The 20,224-nt window shown below is 42.9% G+C and overlaps 1 protein-coding gene across 5 annotated transcripts in view; it reads left to right on the plus strand.

Moving 5' to 3' along the window:
* GAREM1 (GRB2 associated regulator of MAPK1 subtype 1) overlaps positions 1 to 20,224 on the plus strand; it is a 201,541-nt gene that overhangs the window by 175,563 nt on the left and 5,754 nt on the right. For all 5 annotated transcript variants that reach the window (XM_038543581.1, XM_038543582.1, XM_038543583.1 and 2 more), the window contains exons 4-5: positions 3,648 to 4,820; positions 19,042 to 19,208. In XM_038543581.1, the coding sequence (XP_038399509.1) occupies positions 3,648 to 4,820; positions 19,042 to 19,208 (1,340 nt within the window). The remainder of the gene's footprint in view (positions 1 to 3,647; positions 4,821 to 19,041; positions 19,209 to 20,224) is intronic.

Genomic DNA, 20,224 nt, shown 5'->3' on the forward strand with positions numbered 1-20,224 from the left:
GATCTCCAGGATCGCGCCCTGGGCCAAAGGCAGGCGCCAAACTGCTGCGCCATCCAGGGATCCCCCCTTCTTTCTTTTTTTAAAGATTTTATTTATTTATTTATTCATGAGAGACACACAGAGAGAGGCACAGACACAGGCAGAGGGAGAAGCAGGCTCCATTTAGGGAGCCTGATGTGGGTGGGACTCAATCCCAGGTCTCCAGGATCAGGCCCTGGGCTGAAGGCAGCACTAAACCGCTGAACCACCGGGGCTGCCCAGATTTTCCCTTCTTAAATAAAAAGGTAGGGATGTCTGGGTGGCTCAGTGGTTGAGCATCTGCCCTTGGCTCAGGGCGTGATCCCAGGGGTACTGGGATCGAGTTCCACATCAGGCCCCCCACAGGGAGCCTGCTTCTCCCTCTGCCTATGTCTGTGCCTCTCTCTCTGTGTCTCTCATGAATAAATAAATAAAATATTTTAAATTAATAGGTAGTATACTGTATAAGCTATCGTGCACTTTGCCTTTTTTTTTTTTCTTAATATATCCTGGAAGTCCTTTTCCTGTTAATTCATTGAATGCATCATTCTTGTTCTTTTTTTTGCATAATACATTTTGTGTTTCTGTCATAGTTTATTCAGTCTCTCATGTTTCAGCATTTAGATTTTAAGACTTTGCAAGAGTTAGATTTGATTCTAAGACTTTGCAAATACAAATAATGCTACAGTGAATAACCTTATGCATTTATATTTTCACACTGTTGGAGGAATGTCTTTGGGTAATTTCCTAGAAGTAGGATTGCTTAATGGATGAGAGATAAACTCATGCATAGTTTGGTTAGGTATTGCCAAATTCCCCACCGTAGGGCTTGTATCATTTTGCATTGCATTTTGCTGGTAAGCTATGAAAAAGAATGTATGTTTCCCCATAGCCCCACCAACTGAGTGAGGCTTTTAAATACTTATCAGTGTTGTAGATGAAAAGTGGTATCTTGGTGTAATTTTCATTTACTTTTCTCTAATTATAAAAGAAGTTGAACATCCTTTCATAGATTTGAAGTCTTGTGCACCTTTATTTATGAATTGGTCTTTTCATGACTTCATCTGTTTTTCTGCGGGATTTTTGGTCATTTTTTTTTTAAGTTGAGTATGTATGTGTATTAAGGAGGTTCACTGTTGTGGAAATATTTTTGGACTATTACTTGACTTTTGACTTTACTTGTTTCTTGCCATCCAAAGACTTTTTGAGTCAGTATAACCACAAATGAGGGTTTTTGTTATCAGATCTGAAAATGGAAGATAAAGATGTAGAAACTGAAATAGCATAGTTATGAGAAAATAGAAAGGTCATTTGGATAAATGACGTCAAAGTAGATACAAATGTAAGTATACAAATGAGTGTATGTGTTTTATAAATTTAGTACATGATCAAAGTAGCACTTCAAATTGGTGATGAAAAGATACAGTTATTTAAGAAGTATACTGGACAGTCAGTTAACTGTTTCAGAAATGAAAGTTGGGGTGCATAGGTGGTATAAGCGTAGCATCCTACTTTTGGCTCCATCTCAGGTGGTGATCTCAGTGTTGTGAGATCAAGGTCCACATTGCACTTTGCGCTCAGAAGATTCTGCTTAAGAGTCTCTGTTTTCTCTGCCTCTCCTCCCCTCAAATAAGTAAATAAATCTTTAAAAAAATAACCAAACAACTGGGGAACCTGGTGGTTGAGAGAGTCTACCTTTGGCTCAGGTCGTGATCCCGGGTCCTGGGAGCAAGTCCCACATTGGGCTTCCCACGGGGAGCCTGCTTCTCCCTCTGCCTATGTCTCTGCCTGTCTGTAGGTCACTCATGCATAAATAAATAAAATCTTAAAAAAGAAAAAAAAAAACAACTAAAATTAGATCTCTACCTTTAGTAGTCCATCAAAGAAATTTTAATTAAGTCAGTTAAATAGTTAATAAATGAAGCCATCAAAATATTAGAAGAGAATATTGGTTATTTACCTAAATTTTTCTCAACCTCAGCACTACTGACATCTGGACTAAATAATTCTTTGCTGTGAGGGGCTATTCTGTTGATTATTACATGTTTAGCAACATACCTGGCCTCTACCAACCATGACAATAAGTAAATGTCTCCTACATTGTCAAGTGTTCCCAGGGGCTGGGGAGTGGGGGCAAAATCACCCCTAACTCAGAACCACTGATTTATATCATCTCAACTAGTAGAAGCATACCGCCCAAGAATGAAATTACAAAGGAAAATTTCGAAAATGTTTGCTACATAGGGAAAAAAAACTTGAGCACTTAAAGAAGTTGTAAATCAGGGATGCCTGGGTGGCTCAGCAGTTGAGCATCTGCCTTCGGCTCAGGTCATCATCCTGGGTCTTGGGATCGAGTCCCATGTTGGGCTCCCTGCAGGGAGTCTGCTTCTGCCTCTGCCTGTGTCTCAGCCTCTCTCTCTCCTTGTCTCTCATGAATAAATAAAATCTTTTTTTAAAAAAAGTTATAAATCAAAATACATGTGAATAAATAAGTGCAGGATGTGAACTTTGCCTTTAATACTGGTAAATATTAAACTTACTAAAATGGGTATGGAGAGACAGATAATTTCATAAAGTAGAAGTGTAAATAAGCATAACATTGATGAAATACAATAGGAAATACATATTAGACCTTTCAAATAAATATATATAGCCTTGTCCATGCAATTCTACTTCTGGACCTTTATCCTAAGGAAATAGTTGAACTTTAAAAAAAAAAAATTCGTAACAGTACTATTTATAACTGCTAAATATTGGGAAAACTCATCTGTCTAATAATAAGGAACTAGTCAGATAAATTAAGGCATATGCCCAGATAATCAAATACATGAGGTCAGTATTGCAACTGACAATGTAGAAACACAAGAAAATGAATAAAGTGAGAAATAAAGCCACAAAATTGTGTGTCTATATTTATATATTTCTGAGATAGATGACACATCTCATTTTTTTCTCTTTATATTTATATAAAAGTGTTATTGATAGTGATAAGACTATAGAATTTGTTCATTTTCACATCTGTATTTTCTGATATTTCTGCCAATGCACATGAATAATTTGTATAATAAAATTAAAGAATGGGGAGAAATAAAACATTTTTACATCCTCTGTCCCAATTCTAATTTTAGGAAATTTCATAAAACTTTAATAGTAAAAAAAATAAGGAATTTTCTATAGTGGTGTTCATGGAAACATTTTTTTTTATAACTGGGAGAGATAGAATGATAATATTAATGTCCCAAAATAATCATCCATGTAATAGGCTACTCTACATAGACAAAGAAACTGGAAGGATGTTTATCAAACCATTAACCATTGCTATTTCTGAATCAGGCCCGTGGGTGTTATTTTCTTTTTGTGTCTTTTCTCCATATTTCTCAAATTTCTACTAATGAGCAGACTGCTTATTTCATCAGGAAAAAGTGTGTTTTTAAAAGTCTAAACGAATATCTCCTTGTTACTGTTAGCCATGTAAATAGAATTTTTAAAAAAATGGAGTGGCTAAATTTAGTATGAGAACAGTATTTTCCTTTGTATTTGTGCTTGTGTATCTTAATGGCAAGTTGTCTACTTTTCTGTGGGAATGGACTAAGGGAAACTAACCTAAAACTTGATTTATCCTATTGCAGGTTGCTTCAGGTGAATGCAACGAGGACACCGAAGTGTATAACATCACCCTCTGTACTGGGGATGAGCTCACTCTGATGGGGCAAGCAGAAATCCTGTATGCAAAGACTTTCAAGGAAAAGTCACGCCTCAACACAATCTTCAAAAAGATCGGGAAACTCAATTCCATCAGCAAGCTGGGAAAAGGCAAAATGCCATGCCTCATTTGCATGAATCACCGGACCAATGAAAGCATTAGCCTGCCATTCCAGTGCAAGGGCCGATTTAGCACCAGGAGTCCCCTGGAACTTCAGATGCAGGAGGGCGAACACACCATCCGCAACATCGTGGAGAAAACCAGGCTCCCTGTGAACGTGACTGTGCCCAGCCCTCCACCCAGGAACCCATACGACCTCCACTTTATCCGCGAGGGGCATCGCTACAAGTTTGTCAACATCCAGACCAAGACAGTGGTGGTTTGCTGTGTGCTGCGGAACAACAAGATCCTCCCCATGCACTTCCCTTTGCACTTGACTGTCCCCAAGTTCAGCCTCCCGGAACACTTGGTAAAGGGGGAAATGTGGCCCGAAACGCTGGTCCATCACTGGCTGGGTATCTGCCAAGAGCAGTTCGACATCGATGAGTATTCCCGGGCTGTCCGAGACGTGAAGACTGACTGGAATGAGGACTGCAAGAGCCCCAAGAAGGGCCGGTGCTCTGGCCACAACCACGTGCCCAATTCTCTTAGCTATGCCCGAGATGAGCTCACCCAGTCCTTCCACCGGCTCTCCGTCTGTGTGTATGGCAACAATCTCCATGGCAACAGTGAAGTGAACCTCCATGGCTGCAGGGACCTGGGGGGAGAGTGGGCCCCCTTTCCCCACGACATCCTGCCCTATCAGGACCTGGGTGATAGTGGGAGCGACTACCTTTTCCCGGAAGCCAGTGAGGAATCAGCAGGCATCCCGGGGAAGTCAGAACTTCCTTATGAAGAGCTCTGGCTGGAGGACGGCAGGCCCAGCCATCAGCCTCTCACTCGTTCCCTGAGCGAGAAGAGCAGATGCGATCCGTCTAGAGGTTCGGTCCGGTCCAAATGTGCAACCTCTCCTCTTCCTGTCCCCGGAACTCTGGGAGCAGCAGTGAAGTCTTCAGAGATCGCCCTACCTCCACCTCCAGTGCCTCCCAAATCCGAAGCCGTAAGTCATTTTTGTTCTCGAGTGATGTTCTCGATCCTTCCATCTCTCTGCTGGGTCGTCTACTAATTTATCTTCTTTCCTAATGAAAGGTAGACTCCCCAGTGGCAAATTATCAGGATGAGCAGATTTGCTTACTTTGGAGTGAAATAGAAATGCTGGCTAGATTTTTTTTTTTATCAGTTAGGAGTTCGAGTTTTTAGACCTTGAGAGTTTTTAATACGAGAGGTTAAAACCTGCCTTTTGCTGCTGCCTAGAGAACAGTGTACAATAGGGAGAAGAGGGCAGACAGTGGGGGACCAGAGAAGAGACACCGCAGTAAGGGAGGCATAAAATGATGATGCCCTGAACCGCAGCAATTTGTGGCAGTGGTTGGCAGGGAGAAATGAGCTGCTTCAGAACGACCCAACAGTACTTACTGATAAATTGGGTGTGGGTAGGGAAGGAAAGAGGGAAATCAAGGAAGACTCCTAGACTTTTATCCTGAGCAACAGAGCGGATATTAGTGCAGCTATGGCAGGGGGAGGGGGAGTGCAGACTGAAGGAAGAATAGATTTATTTGGGGGTTGCGGTGGGGAGAGGGAGGCATCAAGAAACATCAGCATCTTTCTTAACCCTTTCCTACTTCCCTGAAGTTATGTTGGGATCAAAGCATAGTAGGTGTGCCTGTGTACCTGGACACACACCAGAGCAGAATCCGAGCCACAGTGGTTCTGTTTAACACCTTAAACATAACTCAATCCAAGCTCCAGGGGCTTCAAATCTTAATGTAAAAAGGTCAGTATAGGACAGGAGAAAGGGCCCTTTGTTTTGACCATGTTCTTTGATTGACAGGGACTCTGAACCTTTGCTCCTTGTTTTTAATCATTGCATTTCATTGTATCTGAATTGAAAAAGTGTTAGAGACACTGGGTATAGTTCTTTTCATTTATTTGGCAGTCTACTGCTGTGGTGGTTTTGTTTTTGTTTTTCTTTCTATCTCTAGCAGAATCTTTAAAAAAAAAAAAAAAGGACACAAATCACAATAAATAGAATTCAGAACCAGTCTCACTCACATTTAGGGGAAGGATGTCTCCATGTGCCCCTGTTCTCTGTGGAACCCTGCAGCTGTGGAGAATCCAGTTTCAAAACCATGGGAAACTGGGTAGGATGCAAGAAACATGACCATCAATAATACCTGCACTCTGGACTCTGGTATCTTTCAGCTTTATAGGGAAGTTAACAGCTGAAATGAGATTACTGTCATATAAGTTAAAATGTGATGAACAATAGAAGAGAGGCACAATATGTGTGGGAATTCAGAAGAGAAAGAAACTTCTAGTTGGGTGATGTATGAGAGAAGTCTTCATGGAGATGAAGAAGAAGGGCATTCCAGACACAATAGCATGAGCAAAGGTGTGGAAAGAAGCTATGACAGGTAAGGGAAAACAGGAAGTTCTGTTGAGTCAGTAGAATCAGATGACTAGAATGTCTGAAGAGCAGTGATGGCTGTAAAGGCCAGAGCCAGGTCATGGATAGCTCTGAATGTCAGGCAGCACTTTCTGGCAGCCATCACGCTTAGCTGTCCATACAGGGCCCTCGTTGCTGCAGAATTTTCTGAGAGGGGACAACCCACCCCCACTCCTCCCCAACCCACCCCCACTCCTCCCCACCCCCACTGCGTGTTTGCTCTAGAACACAAGAACCGCCCCCAAAGACTGCAGTCCTAGATTTTACCTTGCTCCTTGGAGGATCTTCCACAGACCTCAAAGCATAAGCCCAGAGATCCCAGTACCCAGTAGGAACTGTGGAAAATTTCAGGGTTGGTATTTTTATTCATGTCAGAGGGTATTTCCCCCACCCCTACTCTGCAAAAAACAGATAAAAAGTAGGGGACACTTCTCTTCAAAAGTAAGCAGTGTTCAGGGTGTCTCAACTCAGCTATGTATTTGATGTGACTGGAAGCTTGGAACCCTGATCTTCAATAGAACTGTGACCACATGACCTGTTTCTGTAGAACTTTGATCCTATTTGGCACATAGTGGGAACTCATGTTTGTTAGATGATTGATTGACTCATCCATGATAGTCATACCCAAAGTCATTATGTAACTAAGTCTAGAAATAGGAAGCTAACGCCACTTGTTTTTTCTGTGGCGTAATAAAAGATGAGTAAGAACATAAATATTAAGAGGCTCTATTCTTGACCTTGGTTCTAAAAAAAAAAATCTGAGAGTTAAATTTGAGTGCAGAAGCAAACCTCACAGGAGAAGAAAAGATTTTGGTTTCCAGTCTCAGATGTAATGTCTTATAAGAGAGTCTTTTCAGAGCATGTCCAGTGTTTATAGAATGCCATAATCTTTAAAAAAAAAAAATTTAAACCACCTGAAATCACTTAATTTACTTTAAAAAATTAGGCATTTCAAATGAAGTCATATTTTTTATTTGGCTCTGTGACTATGAAATGAGTTTTCCATTTTTAGGAAGTATGTGGGATCCAGAGAACGTCATAATTGTTAGATGTGGCTTCAGCTTGTAATTTTCAAAAGGGAACTTTAATGGGGCATAAATTCAAGCGCTCCCACAGAATTAAATAAAACTTCTTTGGAAAGTTATACTGGAGTGAGTCCTGGGAGAAAGACATGCCATGTATCTGACAAACTACCCCGCCTGGTAATTAAAGATGATGATAAGCTTTCAAGGGAGACCTCCTCTGGGAAGGTGATAGCTCCCATCAGGTCTTCAGGGATAGAAGGTGCTGGAGGAATGAAATTGAGTCAAAGCAAGCATGTCATTCATAGTAAGGAAGCAGAGCTGGTAATGGGCCATCCATGACCCAGTCGTGTTAACCTCCAGGGGTACAGTGGTGCCATTGCATGTCCACCTGTCCCATTTCTTCTAATTCTTCTCTTCCTCCTTCACTTCCTACTTCAGTGTCCTAAGTTCTAACACATACTTGTGCTCCATCTCCAGCAAATTTTGGTGGTCTTTGTTTCTTTCTATAACCATGAGAGTCAGTCTTGCCTCTTCAGCGGTAACACTTACTGTGTTTCTGTGTTGTCCACAGGTCTGGCGTCATCTGGGTTGTGCTGTTCAGCACTTCCTCTCCGTGTCTTAAAGTGGAAAACTAAGTGATAAGGCCAAATAGAAAATCCTCAGTGGAGGAGTAATCCGTGTAACCCTGTTATCCTTTGTATTTCAGGTGGCTCTTCAGAATTCTGCTCCAGTCTTTGTGCATTTTTGTAAAGATTGTTTCTTAAAGTTTTGTTTAAAAAAACACTCTGCCACTTATTTCACCACAATAGGAGAAGCTATTCCCTTCCCAATAGGAATCTCCCAAGAGAAAGCAGGCATAGTTCCAAGCAGAAGAGGGAGGCAGCCACTTGTGTCCCTCAGAATTGTTGCAGGTGACCCTGAACTGGGGGAGCATGCCCAGCTCACTGAATGGTGATATTTTCACTTTTTAAAATTGTGCGAGGTGCTCTCAAATCATATTGACCAGACAGTCCTTCTCAAGCTGATTATCCTTTTGGTTCATATGTTTACTCTAAACATATCCTCTGCTTTGTAACATTATGGACCTCTATCCATAATCTTAATTTTCTGGGTAGTGGTTGATCCATCAAAAATAATTCCCAGATACACTCAACAGGTGACAGTCTTAAAGAGCTGTCTTTCCCACCCCATCCCCCAACCCCTCTAGAAGATGCCATTTTGGAGAGCGATAATGGAAGACTTTATATTTCATAAAATTCTATAGTAGAGTGTTTGGAGTCCCAGACTGGCCTGGTATAAACAGTGAATTACAAGTCATTATCAAAACTGCAGGATCACGACTCTTCTAAAACCATTTGTGCATCAGTAGCCAACCTGGGGACTCCAGAACCCAGGGATTAATATTCTCCTTTATCTTCAGGAACAGAAAAAAAAAGTATATTCACTCATGCTTCATTGTTGACATTACAGCAATTCCTGAGGTTGATGAAAAGAAAATCATAAAAGGAACTAGATTGTGAGCCACTGGTTTAAACCAAGTATTACTGCCATATTGATGAAGGATTTGTTAACCATGGTGATAGAGATGCCCCATAGCCCCCAAGAAACTAGGTGCAGAGATTTGCTATAAGATGGATTGGTAGCATATTCATTATATAAGGCTGAAAGTCCATCATAAATAAAGCTCCTGTAGTGGAACATTCTGTGTTGGTTGGTGTTTGGGAAAAATAACACTTGCAGGGTGAATTTAATGCCACATTTGAATGGACCTAGTCCACTAGATGCTTGAAAAAAAAATGGACTGAGCTATACAGAAGTGAGTTGGAGTATCTGAATCTGTCTCAGGCTGAACAATTGGCGAGACAATGGGAGGAAATGCCAAGTATCCCAGGAGTCTTCAATTCCCCTTCTCGGTGGAACTTAACTTGTAGCAGGGAGAGAAGTGATCTGCCTCCCTGTGTGATAGGTAATTAGAGGCATATAACATCACGTTAAGAGCCGTGGATATGAGGGACCCCTGGGTGGTTCAGTTGGGTAAGCATCCAACTCTTGAACTCACCTCAGGTCTTGACTTCAAGGACATGAGTTCAAGCCCAAGTTGGGTGCCATGCTGGGCGTGGAGCCTGCTTTACCAAAAAGAAAGAAAGAAAAGGAGCCATGGATATGAATCCTCCTCACTCTACTGCATAGTAGCTTCATACCTTTGGCAAAATACTTCACGTCCCTGAGTCAATTCCTGTGGGAGCTTCTTCATTGCGTTGTTGTACTGTACAAAGTACTTGGCACTCTTCCCTGGCACTTGGTAAAAGTTCAATAAATAGTAGCCATAACTTAATATGGGACAGACTCCAATTTAGGGTCAGATGGAAAAAGATTTTTGGGAGGCTTTTCCCTCAGTCCTTTTCTTAATGAGGGTATAAGGCCTCTTCAAAGAGTCGAGGAGACCAATGGAAACAGGCACATCTCCCTCCACAGCCCAGCACCCAGGCAGGGGCCATTTGTCCCCATCTTCCAAAAGCACGTGTGATGGTTTAATTTTGGTGGTCTGTGAGATATTACAAAAACTCTATTGGATTTAAAAATAACAAAGTATTCTTTTCATGTGACTTTTAAAATATCCATTTGATAAGCTAAGAGTTCTGTAATAGCTAGCTGGATTTTTACTCATCGAAGAGGTGCAGAAATGTTCAGTGTCCTGGACCCCAATAATGTATAATCCTTAAATTGGGGATTTTGAGGAACGATAGAGTACCCGTGGAAAAGCACATCTGGCTCTAAGGCTTCAGACCCATGTCAAGAAACTGGAATTCCCAGACAAGCCTGTATAGAAATACTAAGGCTGAGAAGTTACCTCGGCAAATTCTGTTCCTCAGCATGGCTAGGCTAGGTCATGGTGTGACCAGGTGTCACCACCTGGAGGGGTCCACCCTACAGAATTCGGGACCTCACATGACTACCAAAGTTAGGAAAAAGCTACATAAAGATGTTTGTTTGTAAAAAACTAAGAGAAGTGGCTGTGAGAACCGCTTGGACTCGGAATTTTAATTTTATTTTGTCTTTGGGCTTTTGCCCTGTATCAAATGTTAACATTAGAAAAGGAATTAAAGGACAGATTTTCTTAAATAAATCTGACATATTAATATTCAGGTTTAGGTACTAAAAAGGTTACTCAGGAAGTGACTTTATTTTTTCAAAGTAATTGCTCTACAAAAAGATTCACTCAGGATTCCACTAATTAATGAGGTCTCCTAAGGCATTTGACATTTAATTAATTTTAATTACGACTTTTGAGGAGTACTCTGAAAGCAAGCCATACCTATGTTCCCATTTGTTAATTGAAATAACTAAATTATTATTGTGTTTTGGTAATTTTGAAACTAATTGCCTCGGTTTCATGTAGGTTATTTGTTTTTAAATGAAACCGAGAAATGTTTTTTCTAAACAAGAAATGTTTTTTCTCCAGTGTCATTTGAGAGTCTCAGTGATTAGAATGTTAATAATGATAATATTCTGTGGATAGCTGTTGTTTCAGATCTGCACTCTTGGGTACCATTTGCACAAAATCACATTAATGTGAAGGTTATATACTATTTAAATATATCTATCATGTATTATACTCCTTGCTCAGAGAAGGGCTTTATTCTCTGCCCCGATAGTATATTCCTTCTTCTGAGCCCATAGAAGCACCCTAGAATTTAAACAAGTATTCTTTTCAGAACCACTTGCCCTTCTAGCCTCCCAGTGAGTGGCCTCTGCTTTGCCTCCCTCGCCCGAGGCTTAGAGATTGGAGGTCATTTCAAACCCAGGTCTGTCTTTAGGTCCTATCGTCAGTATATAAAACTGGAAAAAACAACAACAAAAAAAAAGTATTCATCTAAGAATCAGGATTTTGACTGTAAATCACATCTGCCCTTGTGTAATTAATCACATAGAGTTTCATTTATTGCTATTTTGTCATTATAAACTTTAATTTCTGTTTGGCTGAAAATATCCTGATGGGTATGTGACAGGGTTATGAACTCTTTGTATAAAAGCCTCTTTATAAATAAGATTTCTTAAGGCTGTAATGATTTTGTTATCTGGGAGAGGGAGTGTGGGAAGCAATGTAAAATACAGGGCAGAGGGCATGCAGTGAAGGCAAAGTTGCAAAGTTCAAGGAAGCGTGGTTACAAAACTCCTTTCTTTCAATTGCTTGACATTATCCTGAAGTTGGCTTTTTAGAGAAGAAAACTCACAGTACAGGTGAGTCCAATTGTAGATAAACCCACTAACAGTAGCTATATATTTTCTGAATCATTGTCGACAATGAAAGAAAATGATTCTTACCCCGCCTAAGTATACCAAAATCTCTTTGGTGACTGCCCACAATTCCAAGCAGCTGATCTTTGAGACAGAAGATTTTTACCCACAGGCATGTGATGATACATTTTAAGCCAAAGACTAGGGAAGTGTATGCTTTGTCAGCAGGTGTCTCCAGATCCATTGCCATCTATTTAAAAACTGAGTACACTGTGATAAAATTGATTTTTTTTCCTCCCAAAAAACACGGCTACACAAAAAGTGTCACAGTAAAGTGTTCCATTTACTTTTCTTAAGCAGTCCCTTTGGTCCAGTTAGTGAAAGAATATAAAAAGTGTTATTTCTTCCATAGAAGACAAGTAGAGAGTTCCAAGAAATGAAAACTTTCCAAGAAATATCATGCCAACCCTCCCTCCCATTCCTACCCTGCGCTGTTTCATAAACACTTGGTGTGCCCTTGGTTTCTTGTATTCTTTGAATCCCTAAGAAGTGTCAGAGAAAGTTAATGTCACAGGAGAAAGAAATTTGATCATAGATAATGTATATAAAATGCTCCAGTTGTATGTAGCATTTGAATTTTGTCCTCTAAACAAGTATGTGTAACCTTGTTTTCCAGCCATGCAATAATGAACTTTGTACTCTGAACAAATTCTCACGCATTACTTTTTAACATGTGGCTATTTAGGGAGAAGACCTTCTTGTCCATTTTTCACGGATTATTGGTCCTTTACACTGTGCTCAGTCCCACCCCAGCCAAACAGAGTTAGAGCTGAAGGGAGTGAGAGGGGAAAGGAGACTTAAGTGCTGTTCCTGGAGTCAGGAAAGCAAGTTATACCTTGTGGGCAGTATTCTGAAAATAAATAAAACAATCCATTCTATGATGTGTTGGATTTTGACCAAAGATTGCGGTTGGGTTTTGACTTTGTTGACCACCTTCACTTAGAAACACGAAGCTTTCCAAAGTCATTCATTGTGTTGGGTGTGTGCTCCATCTTTGTGCTAGCTGTTAGACAATAACTGACCACTAATTTCTTTTCTAGCTTCACAGTGGCCAGTGATGGAGTGGCCAAGGCAGAAAGCAATAGAAAAACGTCTGTTCTCTTCTCCATCTTCTTAAATGAAAGGAATGCGCAGGTCCTGGGAGTCAGTAAGCACCCGGCCATCAGGTTGCGAATATGCATGTACATATCTGGGCACATTTTTAAAATTTCTTCCAAGCTTAGGAGGAAAAAAAAACATGCCTTCTTCAATCCACTCTCCCTTTCTATTAACTGCCCCTTCCCTTCCCTTCTAGTCAGTATCTGTGAAAAGAGTGGTCCACCCTCCTAACCCCACCCTCACCTCTTTGTTCTACCTTTGACTCACTAGAATCTGTCTTCCAAGATTTTTTTTTCATTCTGATTTCTTTTGTTGAGATTCCCAATGACCTGCTAACTCTCACCTATCTTCCCAGACCTTTCCTGGCTTCCTGACATCCTACCATCCCTACACTGCCATTCTCCTGCTGTCCTCTACTCCCTGCACTTCTTTGACACCATTCGTGCAGGGTTCTGCTGAGTGGTAAGATATAGTCACTTGTTTTCTCCTTCTTTGTCTCCTCTCCTGCCTATTCCTTAGGGGTTCCGCCTTCTTCACTTCTCATCTGAGGTCCCAGTGCCACCATCATGCAGATTCTGTCGATAGAACATCAGACGCAAACTCAGTATTTTCAAAACTGAACTTGGTTTCTCCCAAACTCTGCTCTTCCTTCTAAGTTTCTGTCTGGTAATGGCACCAGTACTTGCCTCGTGGTTGAAATCCCCAGACCCAAGCATCACTTTGATGGGGGGTTTTTCATGCCTCTGTACCTTTTGCACACTCGTAATCCCTTTTTCCTGAAGATTTTCTCAGTAAGATTTCCTATGACTTTGTTCTTCTCCTGTCACCTTGAATAAATTAATGGTTCTACTAACCTTTGCTCTTACTTCCATTATTACAGGGCCAGTTTATATCTTGATTATATTTTTTGTCTCCCTTCTTCCCAACTAATTCCATGAGCTACTCACTTTTGTATACTCAACACTAGCTCAATGAGCGTGTGATAGGTGCTCAATATATATTTGAACAATCATTAGTAAAATGGAGTCAATGTAGTGTGTAGGAAACAAAAAAGGATGGCCATGTTCTTCAGTCAGTGGAAGTAGACAGTGGCTCCAATCTCAGCTCTTAGCCCCCAGACACCTTTCACAGCTTACCTTGAACCCTGATTATTAAATTAAGTCAGTGTGTTAGATGGCAATCCCTTGAATATACCTTGTAGACTAAAGAAAAGTGACTAGAAAGTGTTCTAGAAAGAGCAGAACTCACCATTTCCACCTTTCCATCAATTAGCTTTATATTTAGCCCTGGGATAGCAATCTGCTGCATGAACACTAAGGAGAGTTGTCTTAGTCTTGAGTAGTGGTATCTTACATTTGATAAGAATTTAATTATTGAAGCTTTTATTAAAGGGCCCTGCTGTGAAGGAGCAAAGATGAGAGAATTGTACTGGAGGTGTAACTGCTGGAAAGAAAAGCTTGCTTGCTTGCTTGCTTTTAAATAAAGCATGCAAGTGGGGGGGGGGGGGGCGGTGGAGGGGGATGGGCAGAGGGAGAGAGAGAGAATCTCAAGCAGGTTCCCCGTTAAGGGCAGAGCCCACCTCAGGACCCGATCCCTGACCCTGAGATCTCGACCCGAACTGAAATCAAGAGTTGGACGCTCAACCGACTAAGCCCACCCAGGCACCTCAGAAAGAATGGTCTTTAGACCAGAGAATTCATGAAGCAAGGCTCTGGGAACAGCAGAGTCAGCTCTCCCAGCTACCACCTGAGTCCACATCCTGTTTATTGACCAGGAGCTTCTCCACAAACACCCAAACTACTCATAACCAGAAATTATCAGCCAGTCACAGAAGTCATGCCTAATCTGCGACCCACAGTAACACCTGCCCCAAAACAACACCAGCCCCTCACTTAGGACCAGTCCAACACTGAAGGTTTACTGCTGATAATGCAGGTACCTCACCCTCCCTGAGCTGCATTGAAGAGGAAGAGAAGGACTCTAGTCTGCCAGCCATGGTGTACTCTATAATATCCTCATTCAGAATAGTAATTATGTGGGGGGGGGGGGGGTTGACATTTCCCAACTTAGAAATACCGTCCTTGTCATTTTCACACTCCAGCTATGTCAGGGTGGTGGTGGTAGAGTTGATGGTGGTTATATGTGCCACGTCTGCTGGTGCATTTTTCTCTAGATTGACACTAATATGAGGACACAAAAAAATTAATATGCAGCCCAAATGGCTTATCCATAACAATTTCCACATAAACATATAAAAGGCATTCTTATGTATTTTAAAATAAAAGTGCCTTTCTGTTGTATTTTTCTGTGATATCTCCTAACCTCTACCTAGCATTCTGTGGGACATACTTGCACCAAAGATGATAAATCCCCAAATTCTGGCATCCACAGGGCACCAATAACAATGATGGCAGTCCCTACCATTTTCCCCTTCAGGCTAATTGACTATTCATGGAAAGTAAGTAAATATAAACCGTGTGAAGCTGAGTTCAGAGCAGTGACATGCACTGGTGGCCACGTGCAGTGGTCCCAGGGCCAGCATGTAATGTTTGGGACTGGGGCTTAGGAAGTGGCATTTAGGAAGAGACAGTAAGAACCAGAGCAGGGAGGAGCAGACAAGGACAGGTGGGTTTGGGTGACACGGAATCTGCCTCTTGGGATGGGCCTGTGTGTTCACAGACAGGAGTGGTGGGAGAAATAACTGGAAAGATGGACTAAGATGGGATAATTTCTTGCGGCTACTAGAAATAGCTGCAAAGACTGTAGAAGGCTTCAGCGGGAAGCAGGAGAGGCTGGACTTTATCCAGCAATCAGAGGGCGCCACTGGAGATGGGAAGTAACATGATGAAAGCCACATGCTGAGACTTTTAGAAGGAATCTGTTGAAAATGTAGTGCTTACAAGTGAAATGGAATATAAGGGAGACTGGAAATAGAGTGACTGGCCATCAAGTCTTGGAAATTGCCTTATATTGTCAGATAAAATTCATTTCAAATATAACTACACTCCTCTTGGATATACATGTCCCATGTTGAATCCAATCAAAAAGCAAAGAAAAGTCGAACAATTACTATTATAAGGGTGTAGGAGGTAGAAAGTAAGATGGCACAATAAACTCTCCCTGTCACTTCTAGATCCCAAAGTGTATATATTTCACCAAAGCATATAGTTTTTCCCATAAACTGCATGTGAGTTCTTTGGAGAATCTGCAGCAACGAGCTGAGGGGCGCCCGGCTGGCTCAGTCAATAGAGCATGCACCTCATGATCTCAGGGTTGTGAGTTCAAGCCCCACGTTGGGTGTAGTGATTACTTTTTTAAAAATAAAATATTTTTTAAAAGAAAGAAAGTAAAGGACGTAACAAGTTGAAAGTAACATATTGAGAACAGGTAGTCTGCTGTGCTCGGCTCCAAGCAGCCCTAACACACCTGCTTGGGGGAGCACAAGCCATTCCTTTTATACCTCCACAAAATTACACCTGAATTCTTCTCGTGGACCAGGTACTTTAAAAGTCATTTTTTGGTTTTTGTTTTCAACTACCTTTCCTCCAAAATGGATTTCAAATCAGCCTCGTTCTTTCCCACTGAACTCACAATGACACCCGAACAGCCCTCTCATCACAATGAAAAAGAACCTTCCTCAGGCCTTCTGTTAGCATCTCTTCACTGAGTACACCCCATCTCCTAGGAACAAGAACCACACACACACACGCACACACACACACATATAACACAAGCTCATGCTCACGCATTTGCACACTTACTCCTTTCATGAGTCGTGTGGCCACCCCAAACACTTTATGTATGTATCTCAGACACAGTTTGGAGTTTAGCTATAAATGCTCTAGTTAGCCTCAGCTCACCTCCTGGGGCCCTGTACCCTACAATACTTCTTTTTGCCACTTCCTCTGCACTCCTCTCATGTGGAAAACCTGTTGGAGAGCTGTTTAGGACTGCCCAGTTATGGAAGTAGGTGCCAGAACCAGCTCTAACTGATCTTGAGTGCCTGGGGTTAGTTATAAGAACAAGAAGCTACTTCCCATAGGTCAAATTCAAGTACAGGTGGCTGCTTTTCTGCGTTCTAAGGCCTAATGTCAGTTCTTTTAAATTAGGATGTGTATTGTCATTGACGTCTCCACATATCATAATTGACATCTAGGTAAGTGAGCCCTAATGAAACGTCACAGTTAATGACTACTTCCAGAACTTAGGGATTTCTAAATCAAATTCAGCATTAACCATGTTTTCCCTGTCCTCTTCTATAACCCAGTAGTGAAAAGGGACTGTTCATTTTAAAAATTAAAAAGTTATACAACAGGCTTCTTGCCTTATGTTTTCCATGGTTCCTGTTACCATAAACAGAATCAGGCCCGTGCATAATAAAGTGGCCCCCATCCATCCTAGATTCTATAGATATTCCCTCAGGAAGAAAAGAAACATAGTTGGCTACTGTACAGATCACTAACAAAAGGGAAGCTGACTCACTATTTTGGTTACTTATTTTGTAACCAGTATATACTCCAGAAAGCCAGCCAGTGGGGGTGACCAGGCCAGAGCTTTTCAGGGTCCTAACTGGTTATCAGCTCCTTAAGAAAAGAAGACCCCCCCCCCCCCGCAGTGGTGCAGGAGTCCCTGTGGCCCAGCTGAATGATCCTCCTCTCTCTCTCTTCCTTATCCAAACCCATGTCCTCCCAGATTTTTCTTTTTTTTTTTAATTTATTTTTTAATTTTATTTATTTATCCATGAGAGACACAGAGAGAGACAGGCAGAGGCAGAGGGAGAAGCAGGCTCCCTCCAGGGAGCCCGATGTGGGACTCTATCCCAGGACCCCAGGATCATGCCCTGGGCTGAAGGCAGACTCTGAACCACTGAGCCACCCAGGCATCCCCCAGATTTTCTTGCTGTAGTCATCTACTACTTCCTTTTTAAAAGCTCAAAAGGAGAAAGCTTACAGCTATTAGAGAAGAAAATCTGCTGCTCAGAATACTTTGGTTTAGCCTTAAGAGCTTTTCCAAATGAAACACTATTGCCTGTGGATCCCAGTAACCGGTCTGTGGGTCTGTGGATCCTCTGGGTGGGAGCAATGATCCTCGGTGCTAAGAAGAAATGCAACAGATGAGACTTTTTAAATTGCTTCCATCATCTCACTTAGAGTTGAGGTTTGCATGGTCATGTGACTTTTCCTAACATCTGGTTTTTTCTGGCAAATGACTTGGATCTGAGAAGCCAGTTAGAGGCCCAGTGTGCCATGTAGGTGGTAGAGGATGCAATGTCACGTGAACCTATTTTATTGGCTCTTAAGCAAACCCAATACCAAAGCTAATGGAAGCTGGCTGTTTCATTGTCTTCATTACCCCAGAGCTGCTGGGTCAGAAGGAAGTTGAAGGCAAAGGTGAGAAAAGTGTTGGGAACATGGCCTAAAAGCAGGCAAGGACCTTTTTGATGACATCCAAATTGGCTATTTTTACCTGTGTGGTTTAGGGTAGACTAGCAGAACCAGGTATAAACTGCCCCCTGCTGCCTGACGTGGAGAAGTACATTTTGAAATGTCCACTTCATTAAAAAGAATCCTATTCTTGAATGCCTCTGTGAATGGAGGACAAACGGGATGGGTACCAGCCCACAGACTCATGCAAGCCATGGACATCACAGGTCCCCTGATCCTCTCCAAGGTGAAGCTGAAGGAAGTTAGACTCTGCTCTCATGAAAAGTACTGCGTTTGGGGCCTGCAGCCTCGCTCCACAGAGTGTGGCCTGTAGTCCAGCAACATCGGTGGCACCTGCGAGCTTGTTAGAAATGCAGGTTCTGCTCCCCCCTCCCCACCCTAGTTCTACTGAGTCAGACTTGCACGTCGACAGGATACACACTTCTGAGTGAGAATCCCTGCGTGTAACTCCAGAAGGTGCTTCAACCCTGGAGGAGAGCCTCCAGTCCCTAAGGTTTGAATCAAACCGAGTTCAGTTTGAACAGGGAATAAACAATCCAGCAGAAGAGTCAGATCCTCTGGATCCTCTGTTTAGACTGCGAGTGCCTTACGCCCTTATTCTCTTAATCCTTCCCGTCCTAGGCAGCTCGCACCTCGCTAGCCCTCTAACTTGCTGTAGCTCATGTTACTGGCGGTCGATTGGCGGCAGCGGGCATCTGCCAAGCGGTCTCCCTGAAAATCTGTCTGTCCTGGCGAGTAGTCGAGCCTGCTGTCCGGCAGCATCTGTCTGTCTGTCCTCCTGGTTCGCTGCCGTCTTCTCCCTCCGCCCCTGTGGTGGCTGTTTAGGGGGAGCCCCCCGACCCTGCAGATCCCCCCTCCCGGCGGCATTGTCAGTGTGTTGCTAACCCAGAGTGTTCTTTTCCGCGCCAGGTCAGGGAAGAGTGCCGGCTCCTGAACGCCCCTCCTGTTCCACCCCGAAGCGCAAAGCCTTTGTCCACAAGCCCCTCGGTCCCTCCTCGCACAGCCAAGCCAGCGCGGCCGCAGACTCGCTCTCCCAGCCCCACCTTGTCCTACTATTCTTCAGGGCTGCACGACATGTAAGTCTTAACGCCAGGGCCCCCTCGGCCCGGTCACCTCGGCCGCCAGCTCACCCCTTGCCAACGGGTTCAGGGTAGCCGTCGCCTAGGCAGGAGGCGGGAGAGGAGATGTGCCCTAGAAGCAAAAGAACGTCCCCGGAAATGCAGGACGGGGCCCCTGTTGGTTTCAAGTTCGGGGGGAAGAGCCAGGACCCTAGGAAGACCAGCAACCGCAGCCTGTGGGAGAGGCTCCCGGACCAGCGAGAAAGGCCCACTGGACTCTCGTAGGAGCGAGCCACGGAGGGCCACCCGCATCTAGTTCTTTCCACCCCGACCTCAGCAGAGAGATACCACCTTCAGCCAGGGCCTAGGGTTGGAAAGGTCCTGTCGGCTCTGCTCCACCCCGTAGGGAATCGCTTCTTGACCACGGCAGTCTGGTAGCCGTTCGCTTCTGTCTGGATCCTTCCAGTGCTGTGAGCTCCATCTTTCACAGTGCAGCTCATTCTATCATTGGCAAATGCCACTGATTTTTTTTTTTGGTTGTTTTTTGTTTTTTGGTGTATCTGTCTCCATGTAACTTTCCACTGTTTCTTACATCTAGAGAAACAAAAAATAGATCCTCCCTGCTTCTCTTTGTCAGCCTGTGAAAAATTTGAAGTCAGCTAAGATGTGAGTCTTCTCTTCTCCAAAGAGACTGCCTCAGCTGTGCCAGCTGTTTCTCCTGGCACCGCTGCCTGATCCCTCATCAGCCTGGTCTCCCACCTCTGAGCACACTCTGGCTTCACCGTCACTCTTAACATAGTCCCCTTCCCCCCCACCCCCCAGCCTCCGGCTGAATGCACTGCTCCGCCTATGGTCTTCACCATTTAAAATAGCTCTCTTTTACGCATATCTTGTGTTCTCTGGACATTTAAATCCTCATGTTAGTTTTACTCAGTTGTATAGAAACCAAGGCAAGCATCCTGTCTGAAGCATTTCTTAGCACCTCAGACTTTTGGATGGAACGAGTCATAGGTGATGGTACTGTGGTCTTGTCA

Source organism: Canis lupus, chromosome 7 (genome assembly GCF_011100685.1).
Source record: "Canis lupus familiaris isolate Mischka breed German Shepherd chromosome 7, alternate assembly UU_Cfam_GSD_1.0, whole genome shotgun sequence".
NCBI lineage: Eukaryota > Metazoa > Chordata > Mammalia > Carnivora > Canidae > Canis > Canis lupus.